The sequence below is a fragment of the Ostrea edulis genome, chromosome 2 (genome assembly GCF_947568905.1).
Source record: "Ostrea edulis chromosome 2, xbOstEdul1.1, whole genome shotgun sequence".
In the NCBI taxonomy this organism is placed as follows: Eukaryota; Metazoa; Mollusca; class Bivalvia; order Ostreida; family Ostreidae; genus Ostrea; species Ostrea edulis.
Genome location: NC_079165.1, coordinates 65,561,184 through 65,583,969, shown reverse-complemented (window position 1 = coordinate 65,583,969; position 22,786 = coordinate 65,561,184). Strand labels below are relative to the sequence as shown.

Sequence of the window (22,786 nt, the reverse complement as noted above, 5' to 3'; positions counted from 1 at the left end):
AACAGCATCGCAATTCTAGCAATTAAAGTGAACAGTAATTGTAAAATATTGTAATTTCAAATTTTCATTTACACTCAGTAATATGCAAGATCATAAATACCGAGTTAGCAGAACTCTCTTGTAAAGAAGTCCAGAAAAGCATGTCGATCTTGGGCATTTTTTGTTTATTCAAAACATGGCATCAGAAGATGATTTAACCTCCATGTGCTTTCCACAATTAAAAGCATTTTTAAATGAAACGTGTGTAAAAACGTCTGGATACAGGAAAAATGAACTTCTGAATTTAGCTCGCGAAGCTATATATTTTGACGCAAGCTCTTCTCAGCTTTGGGAATTTCCTGGCTGACAGCAGTGGGGAAAAAATCCACCACATTTCCATTACAATCTATCAGTTGTGGATATTTCTGCGTATTATGTTTCTTTCTTGAATCATTACTAGTCTACTGCAATGCAATGATAGTACACCATTGTTAAAATCGGGTGAATCGATCACGACAAAAGTTGCAGAACTGGTATTATTTACCAACATGCCCAAATTCTCGCATACTCTGGGTCTCGCGAGACTTTGAAAGGGGAAAGTAAAATTTAAAACCAAGACGGAAAAAGTAGTCACGAACTTGCGTATTGCTATGAATCTTGGTGAGCAAAAACTGTAGATCACGACCTGAATCCCTTTACCTATATCAAAGATACTTTGTGCCTAGTAGATCCAAAACTGTCCCAGTGGTTCTTAAAGAGCAGATGCAGAGTCATTGCTTTAGAAATCAGCCACTGTAACATTCACCTTCTGACATTGAAAAATTCTCTAGCTGAATGTCAAGGTCAAAATTATATATAATAGCACTTTTCCCTGACATTGCAAGTTTTCAATAACTGTACTAATGTTACCTGTGTTCAAAGTTGCTTATATCAGAATAGCAGATGTTCTAAAAAGGTGATAAAAAACATCAGGAAAACTGGGAGCTGATACAAGACTTTTGAATGGTGACAAACACGATAACTGGGGTGTGTGTGTGTGTGTGTATCATAATACAGAACAAGTCTTCAGGGACCCACCAGTAGCTGTGTGTGGTGAACAGCCAAAATTAACAAACATATCAGTGACCTTTTGACCTCTGGCAGGAGTTTTTTCACATCACTGCCAGTAATTGGCAAGACTGGTCAATCATGTTTCTCTAGAGATTGTTTCAAACCAACCCACACCAATTCTTATCAAGTACTTGGAATATAGAATATCCACCTCAAGTTCAGGCCAACCCAAAATGGCTTTTTTCTTGATTTCACAAGATATCACACCAAATTCCCTTTTAAATGTTAAAAATTCACAAGTCATTTATTACCCATGCAAAAATTGTCTATGATTAGCAAAACACAAGGCACAATGACTTCATTATCAAATACGAGACGAAACAAAAATCCTTGAAAATATTGGATACAATGATTCTATTTTCAGATGTGAAATGCACTTGTTTTTTTTATATAGTTTTGGCAAGTGTCCCTGCCTTATTCCCATCTACAGCACTTCTGTAGGGAGCCTTAGTGAACGTGTGGAAGTTACTCACACTTGTACACAAGGTCTGACTGGCGAAAGCTGACACAATAATATACTCTGTTACAACCACTCAAAAAGATGCAAGGTGAAAATACTGTATATTTAGCATTGGGTGTTTAAATCTTTATGAGTTACTTTCAAGTATATAGAAAAGGTAATGGTTGCACTTCGGCCATATGTCTGGTTTATTTTTATAAAACAGTTTAGCTGTCCATGACATTATGATCTATTAGTGTAACTTATATGGAATCAGCATTCTAAAACTTGTGTAGGAGTACAAAATATCTCTCAACCACAAACCAAATTTGTTCTTAATCTTCTCAGACTCTAATGGCTTCCAATCTGCATTAGCTTTCTTTTGTTCTTACAAACCAACTCCCCTTGATTGACTTTGTTGTCAAATTCTGGGTGTGATGTGTAAGTTTTTAACCGTTATCAGTCAGTTGATACCAGAAAACCACAAAGGTGACCAGAAAGTGATAGAATGGAGGAACAAGAAATAACAGACATCAACTAATTTTGTTGAGCAGACTACACTTAATGCCTGCCAGATACCAGCGCATTTCTCTTTTTCCCTTGCACCACAAACATCAAACAAATGTCTCTTCTAATATATTGTTCAACATAAAAACAATTCAATACAGAACATATAAAGATTAAAAAATTTGGGCACTTTTGTCCAAAATATCTATATATCATATTTTAAACTGTATCAAGCTGAATGTCTAAATTACAGGAGGGGGGGGGGGGGGATTGTCATATTGCGCCCCCCCCCCCTTTTTTTAAAATTTGTGTTTGCCTTCTGATTTTCAGAATTTTCTACCAGGTAAGTTGAAGTATGAAACCCATACTGACCCTCACTGAATGACGGTTGTAGGAGTTGCAGTTCCTTCCACACAGGAAGTTTGTAATGTGACTACTATGTTAAAGATAAAATGCCATCTGTCCATCCTGTTATGATATACATGTATACCACTGCATTAATTTTGTAAGGACTGATGGTCAAATAAAAAATTCAAACAAACCAAAAATATGTATAGCCTCAAAATTTAGATGAATATTATATAATTTCATTGTAAAACAAAATTAATATGTACCTCATCCATGTTTTTGTAAGATTTACTAAAAAAAAATCAAAATAATTTTTAATTACCCGGTAAATCAAAGTATTGGAAATTAAAGCAATTAACAATGGGCAATAACCCTTATACATAAATCTGTGTCTACAGCATTTGCATTTCTTGGCAACATTTGAAATAGCATTACATGCTGTATGAAAAGTCATACAACACTGAACAGAGTACTAGAAAGTCCACTATTGCAAAAACCCAGCAAACTTCCGATACAGCTTCATCCACTCAATACTGAGGGTCAATTATTAACATATTCATGCCTGTGTCACTGTGACGAATATGCAATTCTGTGCAAGACGAGCGTTATCACCACTTGAGGCTTAACATCTGAAATTAATTTCAATGACAAAATTCTGGAGCTTATTGTGTTGCCTGTAAAGCAGAATAGACAATCACAGCACTTTGGTTCTGTCTGTTTAGAGGTACACCACTCAGGTGGCACATCTTTGATGAAGATACCTCTACAAGTTGTCTTTTCTGGAGGGGGATAATAAACCACCCACCTTACAGATCCTGTCCCCCTGCCTCACTCCAGCCTTTTCTGCTGCTCCATCTACAAGAACAATATGACCAGGGCATTAGCACACTATCATAATAAGAAAATATGTTTATACTCAGGCATTTAATACACACACATTTCACTGTACCGTAAACCACTCAGTAAAACATCATTACAACAAACAGTGCAGTCATAACTATGACCATTTCATAGTTTTGACTGAAAAAGCTTTGGACTGACAAAAATCAGTCTGATCTGACAAACTTCAAATGGTAATCAGTCTAAATGACTGACAAAGAATTTTTCCCTCAAGAACTCTGATTTATATACTGGTATCACTAAATGTTGGAACTACAAATCTTAATGTTATTTTTATCATTAAGAGGTTTTGTATTATTAACATTTGTTACAGACCACACCCATACAAAATAGCTGCATTGTGTGAGCAGTGAATGTTTATACATTATATAGCTACAAAAATGTTTCAAAATTACACAAGAGCATTTGAGAAACACTATGCCCCAAGCCTGGCTATGTTCACTTGTGCCAAATTTGAACTTGACTTTAAAAATGGATCTTTAATCAGGCACAATATTTTAAGGTAATATGCAACATTTCTAAATCTTGATATATAATTTTTCATGACATTTCAGGTACATATCACTTGCATCCTATCTTGTTTCTAATAAAGCTTGGGGTATATTACCAGGTCTGTTTTATAGTTAGCAGATTTTGATAGTTTACGGGAAGTAAATAAGAGGCCCATGGGCCTCATCGCTCACCTGAGTCACCTTGGCCCATATCTGAAGACTTTCCATATATATTTGCATGTAAAACTTTAGTCCCTATTATGGCCCAAACTACCCTTTGCAAACTTGAATCTACACTATGTCAGAAAGCTTTCATGTAAATGTCAACTTCTTTGGCCCAATGGTTCTTGAGAAGATTTTTAAAGCTTTTTCCTATATTTGTATGTAAAACTTTGACACACACCCCCCCTCCCACTTGTGGCCCCATCCTACCCCCCGGGGGCCATGATTTGAACAAACTTGAATCTGCACTATGTCAGAAAGTTTTCTTGTAAATATCAGCTTTTCTGACTCATTAGTTATTGAGAAAAAGATTTTAACTATATATTTGTATGTAAAACTTTGATCCCCCTTGTGGCCCCATCCTACCCCCGGGGGCCATGATTTGAACAAACTTGAATCTGCACTATGTCAGAAAGTTTTCATGTAAAAATCAGCTTTTCTGCCTCAGTGGTTCTTGAGAAAAAGATTTTTCCTATATATTTGTATGTAAAACTTTGATCCCCTATTGAGGCCCCATCCAACCCCAGGGGCCCATGATTTGAACAAACTTGAATCTGCATTATGTCAGGAAGCTTTCATGTAAATCTCAGCTTTTCTGGCTCAGTGGTTCTTGAGAAGAAGATTTTTAAAGTTTTTCCCTATATATTTGTATGTAAAACTTTGATCCCCCCTTGTGGCCCCATCCTACCACCGGGGGCCATGATTTGAACAAACTTGAATCTGCAATATGTCAGGAAGCTTTCAGGTAAATTCAGGTCTTCTGGCCCAGTGGTTCTTAAGAAGAAGATTTTTAAATGACCCCACCCTATTTTTGCGATTATCTCCCCTTTGAAAGGGACATGGCCCTTCATTTGAACAAACTTGAAAGCCCTTCACCCAAGGATGCTTTTGGCCATGTTTGGTTGAAATTGGCCCAGTGGTTCTGGAGAAGAAGTCGAAAATGTGAAAAGTTTTACAAACAGACGGACAGACAGACGAACAAAAAGCGATCAGAAAAGTTCACTCGAGCTTTCAGTTCAGGTGAGCTAAAAATGTAAAGTTAGCATGTATGTATAACGGAAGGTTGTATCAGTATATATTAGTGGTGTTCCAATCATAGATTATAATCGAAAATCAGTCAATCGTTGGTAAATTCCAAGCACTCGATCATGAAATTTTTGTTCCAATTAATCAGTTTTTCTGAACAACTGTAGTTTTTAAAGTATATTCCACCCATGACCTATTTAAAACTTAATTTGTTTATGATATCATAATGGCGGCACACATGGAAGCGAAAGACAGGTCTATATCACAAAGCATGTTCTCATGGTCAGATATACATACTTCAGATTCAGACATATAAACGAAGGACCATGCATCAAAGAGAATCATGATACGAGCAAAGTCGTTTGTGAATTATGTAGATAAAAACCGCATTCAAAGGCCAGTGTTACTCTGCACGTGCAAATCGTATTTTCAGTTGGTGACAATATTTGGTTATCTATTTTTTGACACTTGTTATTGTGGGGTTCCAGTATAATTCAATGTATCAACAATAGAGTTTTTAAGAGTCAAGAATGATGATCTAAATCATCTGTTAACAATATTCAATCTTTTATGAAATATATTTCAGCCGGTATACATATGAATATTTCATTATTAAATCGGGTTCGTAATTCAATTTTACCGATAAACGATAGATTAGTTGAATTGAAAGTATTAGTTACCAGTATGTAAATAATTTTTAACAAGATAAAAATATTTAAATACTTGTACTTTATACATAATTTTAAAATATATACGGTACTGTCCAGAAACCATATTTGTCTGAAGTTTTCAATCTATTTTCGGTCACTGTGACCTTGACCTTTGTTCTCCAAATTCAATAGGGGCCTTGCTTTGCTGGTATCCAACAATATATCCAAGTTTCATTTGATTCAAATCAAAAAATTTTGAGTTATCCTCCGGAAACCAAAATTTTTGGGAATTTTAAATCTATTTTCGGTCACTATGACCTTGACCTTTGACCTATTTTCTCCAAAATCAATAAAGGTCTTCCTTACCTGGTACATAACAATATCTTTAAGTGTCATTTGATTCGGATATAAACTTTCTGAGTTATCATCCGGAAACCAATTTCTTCTGAAATTTTCATTCTATAATTGGTCACTGTGACCTTGACCTTTTTTCTCCAAAATCAATAGGGGTCTTCCTTACCTGGTACCCAACAATATATCAAAGTTTCATTTGATTCAGATTTAAACTTTCTGAATTATTATCCAGAAACAAAATTTTTCTAAAATTTTCATTCTATTTTCGGTCACTGTGACCTTAACCTTTGACCATTTTTCTCCAAAATCAATAGGGGTCTTCCTTACCTGGTACCCAAAAATATATCAAAGTTTCATTTGATTAGATTGTAAACTTTTCGAGTTATCATCCAGAAACCAATTGTTGACGCCCAACAACCCGCTCGCCTGCATCACCAAACCAATAGCCGAGTTCAACTTTGTTGTAACTCGACTAAAGACATTTATTTACCCTTTTTAAAGTTGTTAATTAACTTTATTATAGAATTTCCAGATGTCTGATTATAATTGATTATTAGTTAGTTACAGTAAACTAATAATCGATTATGAAATTCTCACTGATTCCCATCCCTAGTATAAATGGACATTTATTTGTCAGAATTTGATTTTTCAACAAGTTAGCATTTTGATTTAGCTCTTTCTAAATATGTTGCATGAATATATATATATATATATATATACGCAAGAATTTAGCGACATGCTTGATTTGGCAATAGCTACTTTCTGCAGAAGATGCTAAATAGAATACATCGCGAAATGTAATACTTTTACAGTATTGTACCCAAAGAAAGGGTTGAAAATCTTGGGATCAATTTGAGATTAAACTGGGACCCTTGCATTACTACTTAAATGATCCAACCACTGAGCTAACCATGCTGATATACAAAGTATAGTAACATTAATATAAAATAAAATTGAAACCTATTTCAGAAGTCATACAAGAACATTAACTCTTCATATGGACATGATAGAGGAGATGAAAGAATAGTTTTAGAAAAAATAGCGGAAATGTTGCATATGACCTTAACCACCACCTTTCAATTTCCTAAGTATGTACCTTGTATACTTTAAAAGTTATAGCAAAAACATATAGATGAACTGCATTCGCCAATGTCATATTAGAGACTATTTACACCTGCATGAAAAATAATACTAGCAGTTCACCTTCCTAATTTACTCCAGCAGTTAATTCTATTCTACAAAATGATTGATGCACATGCATCACATCACATACCACTCCTGAGAAATAATTTTCCATGTGTGACTTATATCAAAATTCAGATTTCAAGTAATCTCTTGAAAGTATGACATCACAGATATGTGTCACTGTGTGCATGAGGATCTCCATAAAAGTGTTTTAACAGTGTAAAATTGCCCTTGGTAAAAATATGTCTGTAATGTATTTCTCTGTATATAAACATACACTTAAAATGTTAATCTACTTTATTGCCATAAATTGCAAGTTATAAGCTAATGTGTAAATGTTTAAAAAACATAAAATTTTATACAAATTTACTTTTATATCATACATGGGAAAATGGATTAACTGTTCATCATTGTCCTTATATGATGAACATTTTTCAAATAACTGACTCTAAAATAGATGTGTGGATGTATACTCAAATGTAACCACCAGGAGGGTGGACAATTTACCCAGCATGCATACTGACCTGTTTTGACAGATTCCACATACACTGGGTTGTCACCCCTGACGGTCAGACCATACCCCTTGTCATCCCTTTGTATGATCACACACCTCTGAATGTAACCTGCAAGTATAATGTCATATTACTTCTGTGGAACATCTGTCCATCGTGACACATGCACACCATAAAATATATTTATACTGTATGATAAATAATAAAGTAAATAAAGCAGCATACAGTGAAATAGTGCAAGAGTCAATAATATCTACAGTATGTCTGTATACATGGAAATATCAATATAAGTCAATAATTACAGTTTGCATGGTGTGTTGATAATAATATTAAATATATTTGAAGAACCACTCCATCAAATTTGCTCTGATTGGATCAAGTACAACATGTAGTCTTTGTTGAATATTTGCTAGCGGAGGATTAAATTTGCTTCTTTTCTCTGAACCCTTGGTTTGTGACGACATTGTTAAACAGGTCGGGTAGACAGATCACTTCACTATTTGTACATACATGGACTCTTCAATAATACCAAAGTAGTCTGGGCTTTTGATAGTAAATGAGAACTACTACGGTCAGTCATGTTTTTTGGTTTACTACCTGGTAATCCAACACTCACTTTGACCAGGACTTCATTCACGGATTATAGCAGCTAGCCCTTAGGTGCTATAAGCTTACTGAAGCACATCACTCAATAAAGTTCAAGCTCCAGATTATATCATACACTGTACAGTGTAACTATGCATACATATTTAGGTAGTGTTTCTCAAAGAGGACTAATACATCTTTCAGTCCTATTGTATTTACCATAATAATCACAGTATATATATAATACAGAGAGAGAGAGAGATATTTTACTTCTTAACTTAGTCTATTAGTGTATCATTTTTGTTAACGATATAGATTATTGCTTTAAGCACCCTCCCCTGGAGTCTTTTGCACATTCGTTACCAGATTTAATATACATGTTATATTGATAATTACAATCCTGCATTGGATACAGGGAGAATCCTGTTAAATACAATATTAAGAGATTCTTAAGCACTGTCCCCTGGTGTCCTTTGCCATTTTGTGATCATGAACTTTTTAAATTATTAGATATGTACAATATGCTATGGCAATGGTATACCTATCTTGCACTACATCTAGACATGTTCTAATCTCCTTTTATTGTTGATTTTCCTCCACTTACACTCAATCTGAACTGTATATTGTGTGAACAAAACTTTGTTATACATGCATGTCCTTTGTATATGTCTCTAATCATTAATGTTCTTTCATATTACTGCCCCTTGGGGGTCCATAATTGGTCAATAAATCATATATATATATATATATTTATTTATTTATCTAAACCTATATATATGACTGAACGAAATGCAGCTTGCAGTAGATTTACTGGTTTACTATGGGAGCAGGGTGGAGCCAATCTGTGTACACCTACAATAACAACCACAATTTGTGGGTATGCATTAGAATATATCTTCGTTATTCTATTGTTAATTATCTATGTGTGTTGTTCTCTGGGACCCATTTGGCAATAAAGCACATGTATCTGAATCTGCATATATATACCCACTAATGACCGACTAAAGTCGCAATGTGTAGAAAAAAACCAATGGACAATTATAAAGCCAAATTTCCATCCTATATACACTTTTATTTTCGAACTAGTTTGAAATGTTTGTTTGCACAAATACTGATAACATTTTAAAAACAATTTGACTGTGGCCAGACTGTCAATCTAAGCATAATGTGAAGTAGTAGTCCTCTTCGATCAATTTGATATTTTATCCAAATTTTCCCTCCAATCACTCGATAAGAGTCTCCATTCAAAATCCTAGCCTCCACAGCTGCCCTGATGAAGAACACATCCCCAATACCGACCTAATAAGTATTTAACATGGCAATTGACATAAACAAGAATGATTACAAAACATTCTGCCGATTCCCCATCACATATCCTCATACACACACCACTGGTAGCCCAGGATGTTTTAATTCATAATATTGCGTAATTACTCACTACATGCATCCTTTGCTAGTTTAATGGTCTCTAGTTTATTTACCAAGCCCAATTATGAAATACTTAAAATTTTCTGTGAGTGATCTACACACCAGTTTTCCTATTTTATCAGAATGTGTGAATGTCTATTTGGATGGGTGACAGAAGGGCATGTAGTATATTGCTTCATATCAACATGTTTCTGGCATCCATTTAACTTCAATATCCCTTTCCCTTTTGATTACCATTCCCGAAATAGAACATAGTGGTTTCTCCTGCCTTACTATCTTGACAGGCCACCATATTTAATGTTAGGGTAAAATTTCAATGAATTGCTAGTTAAACTTTGAGTCCGATGTCTTAGTACACAATGTGGGCTTTTAATTCTATAGAACAGGGCCTTAAGGTCAACAGACTCAAAGCACAATACACTTTTAGAGTGTCCACTTGGTCCCTGTATGAAAATCAGATAACACATATACCCCCTGTCGCACTGTACTGTCTGTAGATCTCCCTTTATATTTCTTGTTTCCATTCTACTCTACTGATGCACTTCAAATGGTAATGATCTTTTTATATGTATTATAAATCACACATCTAATATACTTCCCAATCTTGTAACCCTTGTGCTGAGAATGTGTGCAGGGTGTAATTTGATAGAAACGAAGTTTGTATTATGAAACAACTGTGACACAATTTGCTAATTCTGAGGAAAATCCCAAGTAAATGGACAAGTAAGAACTTTTTCACTAAAATTTACATGGTATTTTCAATCAATATGAATTTCTCCTGATAAAATTTGTAGCACTATACAGACTAAAATTGAGTAAATACTAGAAGGGAGTAGTGTAACAAAAGAGGAAGAAAATTATGATCAGCAAAATTCTATATTCCGACAGTGTAAATCAGGCCTGTGACGAGCCTCTTTCCCCCTCTGAAGGTCTGACTATACATTTGTTAGCGTGTTTTAATATTGTCACACTGATGTTGTCCACTACATGTCATGCTGTAACAGACAACTATCCCCTAGACTGTATTCAAACCCTATCTACAACAGTGACTGTCCACACCGACCCACTCACAACTACAGTCCCTGAAATGTTCTACTTTTTCATTTTTCCGTTCATTCACCATTCACAGTTTTGCATTCACCATTCACCCACCGCTCACGTCTTCAAAGTGTTTATCATTCACTTTCTGTGTGCTCACCATTTGTTCAGCACAAACTCATTGTGCAGTTTTTGTTTCTTCACTGTCATTCAGAACTGGGATCAATCTTTCTAACGACGAAAAGGGAACATATGTGTAAGGGTGAAAGGAATTTTATGGATATTGAATACATAATGAATTTGTGTTGCTAATTATTTCCGGAGGGGTGGGTGGGGGGGATAAGTATAGACTTTTATAAACTTAAATCATTATCAATCTAATTCTAATTATCTACTTTTGTACCGTGATGGAAACAAACATCCGGTAGTTGACTTAAAAATCCAATTTCACACTAAAAACTTAATTTCGACTAGGTGAGAATAAATTCAGCTTACTAAGTGCTATTATTGTACCTCAGTATGAGAATTCTATGCAACATGTATTCTGATTGGTCTAGATAGTCACATGCCAGGGATGATAAAACTTCATATCTCCCTCTCAAACATCATATCTCCCCATCATATTTCATCCCTTCAGCAGCTTGTGCATTTTCCATAGATTTCATGTCAAGCTAGATGTGGTTTATTGTGACGTCACAATAAGTCTGAGTCATTGTACTTTCATAGTTCGTAAGACAGAAAATATGCGGGCCTCTGATATACAGTTAGATTGCCTGATTTTGGTTGATACAAATACAAGCAAGTAAATCAGCATTCAAGGAGAATGGAAATACAAAAACTGGATATCATATCACTGTATTTCATTGTTTGTAAAATGAACCTTCTAATACAATGATTGATTGATTATTGTTTAACGTCCCTCTCAAGGATTTTCACTCATATGGAGACATCACCATTGCCAGTGAAGGGCTGCAAAATTTAGGCCTATGCTCGGCGCGTATGGCCTTTGAGCAGGGAGGGATCATTATCGTGCCACACCTGCTGTGACACGGGACCTCGGTTTTTGCGGTCTCATCTGAAGGTATGTCCCATTTAGTCGCCTTTTACAACAAGCAAGGGGTACTGAGAACCTATTCTAACCCGGATCCCCACAGGACCTAATACGTTGATGGCGCGGTGTTACTGTTAGGGTGATCTTAGCTACATACAATGTATGTAGATGAACGGACTGCAAAATGTATTTTTGTAGTCTTGCTTTGTTTCGGTATATTAAACAATTCATTGCATGAATGTTTGGGAGATATGAAGATTTATTTACCCAAGAAATATCATATTCCCCTTACTTCAGGGAATATGATTTTTCTTGGGTGAATAAATCTTCATATCTCCCACACTATTATGCAATAAATGTATAATATTGACCTTAAGAATTTGAAACTTATGTCACAATTCTTTCCTTTGCTTTAATTACAAAAATAATAATTAAAATTTGTACTCATACTTTCAGGACTGCTGTCAACAGTCACTGTAGGTGTAGTATAGTATTAACACAAAATATGCACAAACAAGATTAAAGAAATCCTACCAATACCCCGTGTCAACAACTCAACAGTGGGAAAAGTTGTTAATCACCCCTATTCCCTACTGCAGAGACTGTAAATTCTGACACCATGTCTATAAATTCTGGATGTCACTAAAAAGCTAATTACCAGACTTTAATCTTTCCTATTTCACTTACACTGTATACTCATGCATCAGAAAAATCCAATAACTTGTGAAAGTTTAGATGCACTCTGGTCAAAATCTAATACCATGAATACACTCTGCAGGCATGCTATCATAGATATATCTAAGAGATGTATTAGTCCTAAGTGATGCCACTGAATCTGTCCTATTTTAGAGATACATTTTTTGATTTCTCCACAAGTTAGGATATGCCAAGGCCTGTCCTTAGATGAATCTAAGAGGTATTAAATATCTTAACTTTGTTATAAATTCTTAAGGTAGCTCATTACACCAAAATTTTATTTAATGGCCCGTTAAAACAACTCTCATGAAGTATGATTTCACCATCGAAAGAGTGATACAAGCTCTCAATTATTTGATATGAATTTTTTGTGATTTTTCACAGAATGATAAATATGGCTCATATCAAACTTAATGTCAAAGTTTATTTAAAGCTGTATGGTCCGAATTACAATATTTTTTTTCCATCTCGTAAAAACGCTATTAAATCATCGCACGTATGTAGTTATGAGACTGTACGACATATCATAAATTATTTCACCTGTTTTAACCCAAATAATTTGATTTTAAATCAATGTTTACAAATAACCTCGTCACTGCCATTTCAAGTGACAGTCACGTGACCAGTTCAAACTTTCAGATCATCGGTGGTCTTATCTGTGTAAAGCTGTGTATTTTGTTATAACAGTACCGTACCATAAGTTTAATAGAAATAAAAATATCAAATACCTCTTACTAATTCGTTGTTTTACGCTCTTTCAGCCTTAAAACTAGACAGTTGCGTATGAGTTAATATATCATGTAGGGATTTCCCTGACGCGCGTGGGTCTATTTATAGACGTCTATTATGGGATGATTTATATATGTAGCCACTATATTTACTTTCTAAATAATATTCGCACTGTTTTCTATTACATGCAGATGTTTTCAAGCATGTAATTAAGGGAAAGTTAATAACTTTATAAAGTAATTAATCTGCTTTAAAGTAATTATGTACAAAAATAATACATGAACATCGGGTCATACAGCTTTAATGACAATCAGTGTAATAGAGAAAAAGAAAACTAAATAGCATGGTATACTCTCTAAGTAAAAGAAATAACAATTTGCTAAAGATTACATGTGTACATAAAATTAAATCATCTGACTCGATATGCTTAATTTTTCCAATATACACAATATTTCATATTTTTCATTATCAAATATTTTTTAAAGATATAGAAATTAATTTTTGTATCATAACGATTATTAGACAAGACCAGTCATGTATATTTCTACTTGAAAGAAAATTTAAGTCTATCCTAGTTAGGATCTTTTCTATATCCATTTTAAAAGGTATAGTCTTAGGGCCATCCAAGTACTGTAGTCAGACATCTCTCAAGTCAATATTTGGATTATTCTTAGGACACTTTTGATAGCATGCCTGCAGATATTCTTGATTTATGATGAAAATGCAAATTTGAAATATCGAAGTGTATAATACCAAGCATGTGTCTTTTCTACCTTTCCATGTATCTCTACATGCAATAATGTATTAACAATTATGCAAAAAAATATTGTGCAAGGCGCTTCTTGCATGTATTGATGCTACTGAATTTAAACATCATTTCATGAGCAATTTACATTTAATACATGTATTTAAATTTGTTTGCATTAAATATTTATTTACATGTATTTAAATTTGTTTAGATTAAATATACATTTGAACTATGGAAGATTAAGTTTCCCCAATTCCAGTTTACTCTCTTTTTTAAGTCAACTACCAAAGAATTTTCAGAGCTTAGGCCAAAAATTCAAATCAATGAATTCAATACACTGCTTGTTCTAGAGAAAGTAAATAGTATAAAACAGTATGATGAGAACTAAACAATACTAATCAATAAATTGTATTGAAAAATAAATAAATAAAAGTGGAAAGGTGTTTTAATTGATTAGAAATAGTTTTGATATACATGTAGTATTAACTGATATTGTTCATCCGTATATGTATAAATGTAATACAATGTAATAAGTAAACAGGGAATGACTACGCGCTACAGCTCTGCATTTGATGCAATTCGTTATGAATAATCGTCGTTAAATATGCAAAACAACTTCTTGAATTCCTTTTTTCTCTATCATTGTTTCATTTATCGTATGCTGTTTATGCAGGAAATACTCAGCAACATTTGAGTAAACGTACACTTTGTAGAAAACATAAATGCGGTACATTGTACAAATTGCGTTCTGCACTCACACAACATCCAATCACCGTTTGCTTTGTGTTCCTTCACTCACCATTCAAGTGGGAAAGTAGAACGTTCCAGGTACTGTATCTTCTAGAATTCAACTTAACCCCTATATACCTATAACAGCTTACACCCCTATCTATAACTGTCTTTCCACACTGAACAACCCATAACTATCTTCCAGACTTCAAATTATCCCTCTATCTATAACACTGCCCATTCTAACCACTCACAACTATCTCCTGGACTCATGTCAGTTACATATATTTACATCTCGACCTTATGTTGTGTTTGTCTACCATGACTCACAACTATCTGCTTAGCTGCAATAATGTAGTCCTCTCCGACTTTCTTTTTTTTGCCCGGGGGGGGGGGGGAGGGGGGGGGGGGGGGGGGGCTACAACTCCTTAGGATCTCCGTAATGGTGTGAACATTTTCAATCATTCTAAACATTTGCTGGCTTTCTTTATATAAATAAAATGATATCATATGTTTCTTAGTCAATATATAAATTTATAACAGACAACTTACGATTTTTGTGAGACTCTATTCTACCGTTTATAACAGTTTCAATATATTCCAATTTCTCTATTCATATTGTGCACCATATTTAATGTCAAGTCTTCACGAAAACTCAGTGGTCCGAAGACTGAGGCCAGTGAATTTTACGGTCGGGTCAGTGAAAATAAAAAATCAAGTCTGATGGGCTTGTAGACTTTTTGTAACTCACATTAAATATAATGTTGGATTTGGATATTCTAAACCTCTTATTTGCTTAAATTTACCATAAAAATAAATTGATAAATAGCACATAAAGTAAGTGTTTGGACATCGTGGTTTGTTTATGTTTTTTAAAGTAAAGAATGATAACTATACTTGTAATTGCCAAGATAACTTTTACGTTAATCACGTGAATATTCAACGAACAACTTGTTGAAGCTAAAATGACCGCGTTCTGTATCACACTGCACACCATTCTCTCAGAATGACTTCACATCGGTAATGTGCTGCTTTATTGCATTGTCCAATTAAAATGAACTTCATCAATTGCAGTTATCTCTGATTTTATGCAATTTCTATAGTTTATTGATTAATCAATCGTTCACACTTGATGTTGGTAGATAAGACAACTTCCTGAGGTGCACTCGGGCTGTTTTCATGTTTGTGAAAAATACGTGAATTTGTAGTCTTGTTTGTGGGTGAAGAGAAGAGAGAAAAAAATATCATGTACAATGTTGTTTTTCTGGTATCGACAGAAAGGATGTCTTAGGGTGGATATGAATATGAGTAATAATCATATTTTATAAAGTTTCAATAAATCAATTGTACAATTTTGCAATGCATTCCATAATGTATGCGATAAACATGTACTATGAAAATTTGGGGGGGGGCCAGTAAATTTCACTGTGGGCCAGTAAATTTAGACAGTTCACTGGTCCGACTGGCCAGAAAGTTTTAAATGTTTTCGTGAAGACTGTTATGTACTTCTGGTTGTCAAGTTATTTGCATATGCCCATATAATGTAGCGTTTACATCAATGGACAAGTATGGAGTAAAAAGCAATTTCATTGGTATTGAAAAGGTTTAAATTTGATATCAAGTTAAAAAACGAACAGCAGAGTAAAATATTTTGGCTACCATATGAATTTCCTTTCTTCGTAGGAATGGTTTGAGTAAACTACATTTTCGCGCTGATTGTCAATATCTAGGGTTTTCACTAGATCCACTAATTACAAGCATGACGGAGCAGAAGAAAAGTTTTGCATGTTGTACATGATATTTAATGAAAAACACCTTTATTAGACATGCCAAAGTGCAAAGTTGATACTCTTTATAGTGTAAATAACATTGGAGACAAATACACGGAGGTTATTACAGATTATTCATAAAAATATTTTGCACCATTACGAAGATCCTATGGAATTGTAACCCTCTCCAGAAAACATCAGAATAAAAAATCGGAGGGCTACATTATTGCAGCTACTAGCTGCTGGACCTCGGAGAGGGCTACATTATTGCAGCTACTAGCTGCTGGACCTCAGAGAGGGCTACATTATTGTAGCTACTACCTGCTGGACCTCAGGTCTTTCAGATGCATTATAACACCCCTACCAACCCACTCACCTTCCTTTGTCTCTTCCTGCAAACCATGCTCCCCCTTCACACTGCTAGAGTGCCTACAAAGGATAAAAGACATTATATATATATAATAATAATAATAAACAAGGTATGGCCAGGAGTCAAACGTTTAAAAATGAAACATATTAGTAAAAACACATAAATTCAGGGAATTTATGCCCCCACTTTGTTATTTTGATTTGATTTGTGCTTTTCAGAAAAGGGAAACATCTTTAAAAAGACCTTTCTAGGAAGTATCTGTGCTAAATCATAATATCAAAAGATATCATCCAGAAACATCAAGTGAGCTGGTAACCTTGACCTTTTGATCTAAAATCTTATTGAGGTCATCTTTTTGTGAGCTTTCAAGGTGATTTTTTTTTCCTGCAAGGAATATTTACCCCATCCCCCCATTTTTGACTCAATGCTGGTTTTGCTAAAACTACATTTTCAAAGAGTAAATGTACCCCATGGTTTTCAGTTAATGGTGGTATTTTGCTAGTTATTGTTATGATTTGCAATAAAGTAAAGACACTTCAGCTGATGTATGCCGATGGTTTAACCTCAGACATCAGCATGCTGGGTAAATATCACATAAAATTTCAGTTGTAATAAAAATAAACACTGTAACACACATTTACACAATATTTGAATTATTTACACTTACAATATCCCCTATACTGTTTCACTCAATATTACAATCATATCATGTAAATACATTATTTTGAAATCTTAAATGCATACATGAATACTTTAATTTGAAATTGAATGTGTAACCATGAAAATACAAAGTGCACATAATTGTGCTTACATGTATATATACAACCTTATCTGGAACTCTAAATTTCATTGCCGAATCTTTATCATTCTTTGAGATATGAATCCAGCAAATATTTTCTTATCATACAAATTAGTGGCCTTATCCTTTTAACCCAAAATATCTCATTTGTAAGTTGGTGACCTTGACCTTTAAAATAGCTACATGTATTATACTCCAGAAGACCATCCTTAAATCATGGGAAAGCTTCATATAAAGTTTCATTGTATCATCCTGAAAGCATGTCTTACAAATATGTATGTGACCTGGTGACCCTGACATTAAGATCTCAAAAACAGCAGTGATCATCCTTCTTGTCATGAAGAATCTTCATGTGAAGTTTTATTACTAAGGCTCAAAAGCAATTGAAATATCAAAAGGATGCCACTGTGTTACAAAGAGACAAACAGATGGAAAAAGCTTTCAATGATGGGACGCAATAAGTGATAGATTGACCTTGACCTTAATTAATGACCTTGACTGTTATCAGTCACATACCTCTGATACCAAGTATTTGGTTCATCAAGTATGAATATTCTATCCTGTATAGGGTCTTTCAGACGAGACCTTAAATCCAAGTTCCTATTACAAAGTAAGTGTTGGCATGATAAAGAGGCCTCACTGCTATATTTAAGCCCTAAGTGGCTAGCAAAAAGTTTAATTTTGTGGCACATCTACTAAAGCTAGTAATGTCTTTACATGACTATGGGATCGTTGAAAGAATGTCAAATTCGAAACAAATCTGTCTTTAATTCTACTATAGTTCAAAGTTCTGACCATGGTTAAAAGTTGCAAACAAGTCAAAAGAGAGTTTGAAATACGGTTTGACCAGTACTAATATAAATGATTAGATATGGTATCACCTGCATGCTATATGTATAACTATTCAGCTAAAAAAATTCCTGTAATCATTTTTTATTAGGAATGTATAGAAAATCATTCTCCATCTTACAAAAATAGGGAAAGATCTATGCAATATTACTTTCACTTCTAATTGTCCAGCTTCAAAACATTTTACCAGCAAAGTAGTCATATAAATTGTTTAATTAAGTGTAATATAGAAACAAAAAGTAATTTACTTCCTTTTTAGCAAATCATATTTCTATGAATATATATTTAAAGAAAACAAAAGGTCCATCTGATGTGTAGTTGGGTGAGCCAGTTAGTCGAGGGGGTGGGGGTGGGGGGGGGTGGGGTTGAATATAACCTTTTTGCACTTAAATTCAGCATACAGTGTTTTTCTTTCCTTACAAATTTGCCATTGTATAAGTTAAAGGAACTAAAATACAAAGATAATTTTCCGTTAGTGACCTTTTTGCACTTAAAATGTCCAGATTAATACATTTGTACATGTAATTCACAGACAGATTGTGATGTTGAAATTATTGATCATAATGTAAAAAAAATTTGAGGAAAAATTGAATGTAAAACTTGTACATAAACCTAAATACTTAAAGTATAACTTAACTTATACATGTATTCCAATATACATAGTTATGTTATTTAAAAAATGCAAAAATGAACACTTGTGAAGAGTTGTGGTTCCTTCCTGAAGTTATTTACAACCCTAATTGAAGTACATACACAAAATAACTTTCTTATATAGTTTGACCTTCTGAGTGAGAAACATTAAAAAGTACACTATATTGTCAGAGCATCGCATTTGAGCTTAAATTTCATAATAATGAGACATATATCCAAACAGACCTCTTCTCTTTGTATTCTTTTAAGGATTAACTGTTGCCAAAACAATGGCATAGCACAATGAATATTTTCTTATAGAATTCAAAGTTTTTCATATAGAATTCAAAGTTTTATACAAATATACTGGTATACTATACATCAAATATAACACCCAATGGTTTCATAGAATTCAATATATGTATGAAAGGAATGTATATAAATGAACTACATGTCTACTATGTATACTATAGAAACACATTTTAGTATACTATACACTGTATACACAATATTCATTAGGCTTCACCTCCATCTTCTCCGTTTTCTACAAAATTCACATTTACAAACAATCACAATTTACTCATGCAGAACACAAAAGCCCCACAGTGTCAAAGCCAGTCAGCCTCAGAAAATCTCCCAGGTATGTATTGTAAAGACATGACCCAAAAAAACTATCTATCCCCAATAATTATATGTACAACTGAGGAATTAGAAGGGAAGGGGCTATATTTAACATTCTCTAAGCCTAACACACTTTGTTGATATTGTGGGAAAACTGTCATTCACAGTTACTCAGCATAATAAAGACAGCTTACTCCTGCACACTGCTAGAGAGTATATATATGTAGTCTTATGGTCTGAAACCATGAGGTCCCCGGACTGACTCAATGTACAACACCGAGGTGGTGCACTCTGTCAACCATTTATGTTCTAGATGTATTGTTATACAGTACTTAACGAGCATGTTTCTTACAAATGATGACACATCAATACACAGACTAAATCAATTTCCTGGCATTGACATAAGTAAGTTATCAGTGCCTATATCCTTCCTACACCAATTGCACATTTAACATCACCAGAAATGCCCTACTAGGGCCTAGTATATATATGATTCTTGCAAATATGTAGACAACACAATTTTTTATCCACTAAGAATGCAGCTGATTACTAGTACACCCAATCCTTTCCCCTATATTTAGTCACAGGTAGCACATCCTCTGTTACACAAGCAAACAAACTGTGTGTACATGCACCTAGTAACCTTCAGCGTAGTGATGATAATTAATATAGCAGTCCAATATTAATTATACATGTATTGTTAATACCTGTCATTATGTTCTTTCCTAGATTCATTACTAAGCAAGTAATCCCTGGAGTTAGACTTAGTCCTATGCCATGGGATATGCAGGCTTTGTCTCAGTTTGGGGGATGCAGGCTTGTCCAACAGATCTTCCCGTGAGCTAAACCGATGCCTCGAACTCTGCTTCTTTCTCAGCATAACAGGTGGCTCTTCATCTAGCAGATCTTCTTTAGACCCACCCCTTGCCTTCTGCCCACATGGTTTGGACAAGTTTTCGCGGGATCCCAAAAGTCCATCCTCTTTTTTAAGGGCCTCTTTATCTTGTTTTGTGGAACCAAAGTGAAGAACATCCATTGATCGCCATTTTTTCCCCAATGGCATGTTTGTAAACTTGGATTATGCGAAACTGAATCAATGCTGTGCTAGATTAATTGCTCTCTATCATCACCATTGTTTAGACTAGCTATCTCAACAGTTTGCAAGTTATCGCTATTATCAATCAAATCAGCAGTTTATTAATTCATTCAAAACAATGTCTAATATTCACTGAATTCCACATTATCAAAAATAGCTGATGTGAAATAAGACATACCCCTTCAAATCAATAACTCATTTCACAGGTGTCAACACAAACCATGCAAAATTTTCAGTAAAATGAATACAAGTTCACGGCATCCAATCACTGATGTCAAATTCATTTCAAAATTCCTCATTAATATTCATAATCAAGAATACACAAGTGATTTATCAAGACCACGACAAGCATATATCAAGAGGTGGATCATCAATTTTTTGTTCTTGAAAACAGCCTTATATCATCAGATGTAATCCTCTTGCCTCCAGGACCTGGTCACTGAATACAACCACACATCACCTGGAGTACATTCCAACCACCAACTCAATTTACTCCCTATTATTTTCCGGTCAATGAATGTAATGTATCCCTCACCAACACACACAACACTATCTACAGTATTATCCGTCCAACCCAACACTACATTGGCTGCAGTTGTTATTTCCCTTTGAACTTTGACCTTTGGGGAAAGACACCAGGAAATGTTATTGTTTACAAGCAAAAACTACTAGTTTAAAACAGTGTTTCATTATATGCGCATTCGTTCAGTTAAACTCCTTTAAGTCATATCCTGTATATTCATACATTAAATACATATCCTTTTTCTGAGGCTCAGTCTAATGACCCTGCAAAACCCTAAAAACTTGTCTGACCACAACCCATCTGTCTTGCACGATAACTATGCAATTATATATCCCCATCTCTCTCTACAGAGAAAAAACACAAAACACATCAATTTTCTAGCAAGCCTGCCTTCTAATCAATCCAACATTCCTGAGAAAAATAAAGCTCAACATTCAATATCCTTACGTCACTTTCCCTACACATAACTGCCAAGAAACTGATAATGTGAAATAATGATGTATTCTGTGACATCTTTAAGAAACATGTTTAGGAACATTTAATGTAAGTATTCAATGAATACTGACTTGCACAAATTTATCAAATTAGGTTTATTGCATCTTTAATAATTCTTTTTATAGCTTACTGTATCTTAACTTCATTAGTCTCATGACAAGCCAATTTTGAGAATTTATTATGGTTGCTTGCAAAAAGAGAAAGCCCTACTGTTTGTTACAACCCATGCATATTCTTTTTTATTTGATTTTTTTAAACCTCTGCTATGTCCACTAAATTGAAGTGAAAGTTTCACTGCATAAAGAAAGTAAAAAAGGATTTCCCATGAAATATTCACCTGTCAAAATACTGATAAAATATTCAGAAAAATTGTGATGTTCCACTGCACAACAGGCAGATTTGTGTGACTGGTTCAGGTGGCCTGCGCAATGTACATAAATATCTAATACTTAATCAAAAACTTAAGATCTGATGTGTCGTATGACTAATAAACCGTGAACAAAAAATACACAGACAAAAATAGCTTATATTCAGTCCTCCTTTTCATACTGCACACTCACATTGTATATGATGACACTGCTATATGGGAAGATATATTTAGTGAACCTACTTGACAACATATGACGATTATTGCAATTTGCAACATGTTGTTGTATCCATAATCCACATCAAAGACAATAGACAACTACATGTTGGAACCAGAGGAGAGCTGAAACCTAAACTTAATCTTTATGTATAGCTGCTGAAGAGAGTCTCATCAGGTTAGATATAAACTGGGATGTTTAACATGACTCAGTGAGAAGTGTCCAATAGATCTTTTTATCCTTCAAATGGCTGTACAATTTCATCAACATCTGATCAGCTTATGGAAGTATTTCATCAGTACAATTACTATATAATGGTATGT

At 34.3% G+C, this 22,786-nt stretch overlaps 1 protein-coding gene and 1 long non-coding RNA gene across 46 annotated transcripts in view; one reads left to right on the top strand and one right to left on the bottom strand.

Annotated features, from left to right (window-relative positions):
* LOC130052340 (rho guanine nucleotide exchange factor 11-like) overlaps positions 1–22,779 on the bottom strand; it is a 73,171-nt gene extending 50,392 nt beyond the window's left edge. For all 45 annotated transcript variants that reach the window (XM_056156858.1, XM_056156865.1, XM_056156871.1 and 42 more), the window contains exons 1-4: positions 20,473–22,779; positions 16,873–16,925; positions 7,736–7,834; positions 3,189–3,238 (exon numbers count right to left, since the gene is read on the bottom strand). In XM_056156858.1, coding sequence (XP_056012833.1) covers positions 3,189–3,238; positions 7,736–7,834; positions 16,873–16,925; positions 20,473–20,828 — 558 coding nt within the window. In that variant the 5' untranslated portion in view covers positions 20,829–22,779. The remainder of the gene's footprint in view (positions 1–3,188; positions 3,239–7,735; positions 7,835–16,872; positions 16,926–20,472) is intronic.
* Positions 10,242–20,630, top strand: LOC130052341 (uncharacterized). The gene is made up of 3 exons (XR_008800640.1): positions 10,242–10,459; positions 11,702–11,855; positions 20,495–20,630. It is a non-coding gene; the product is annotated as an uncharacterized LOC130052341 (long non-coding RNA).
* Positions 22,780–22,786: the final 7 nt, after the last annotated feature.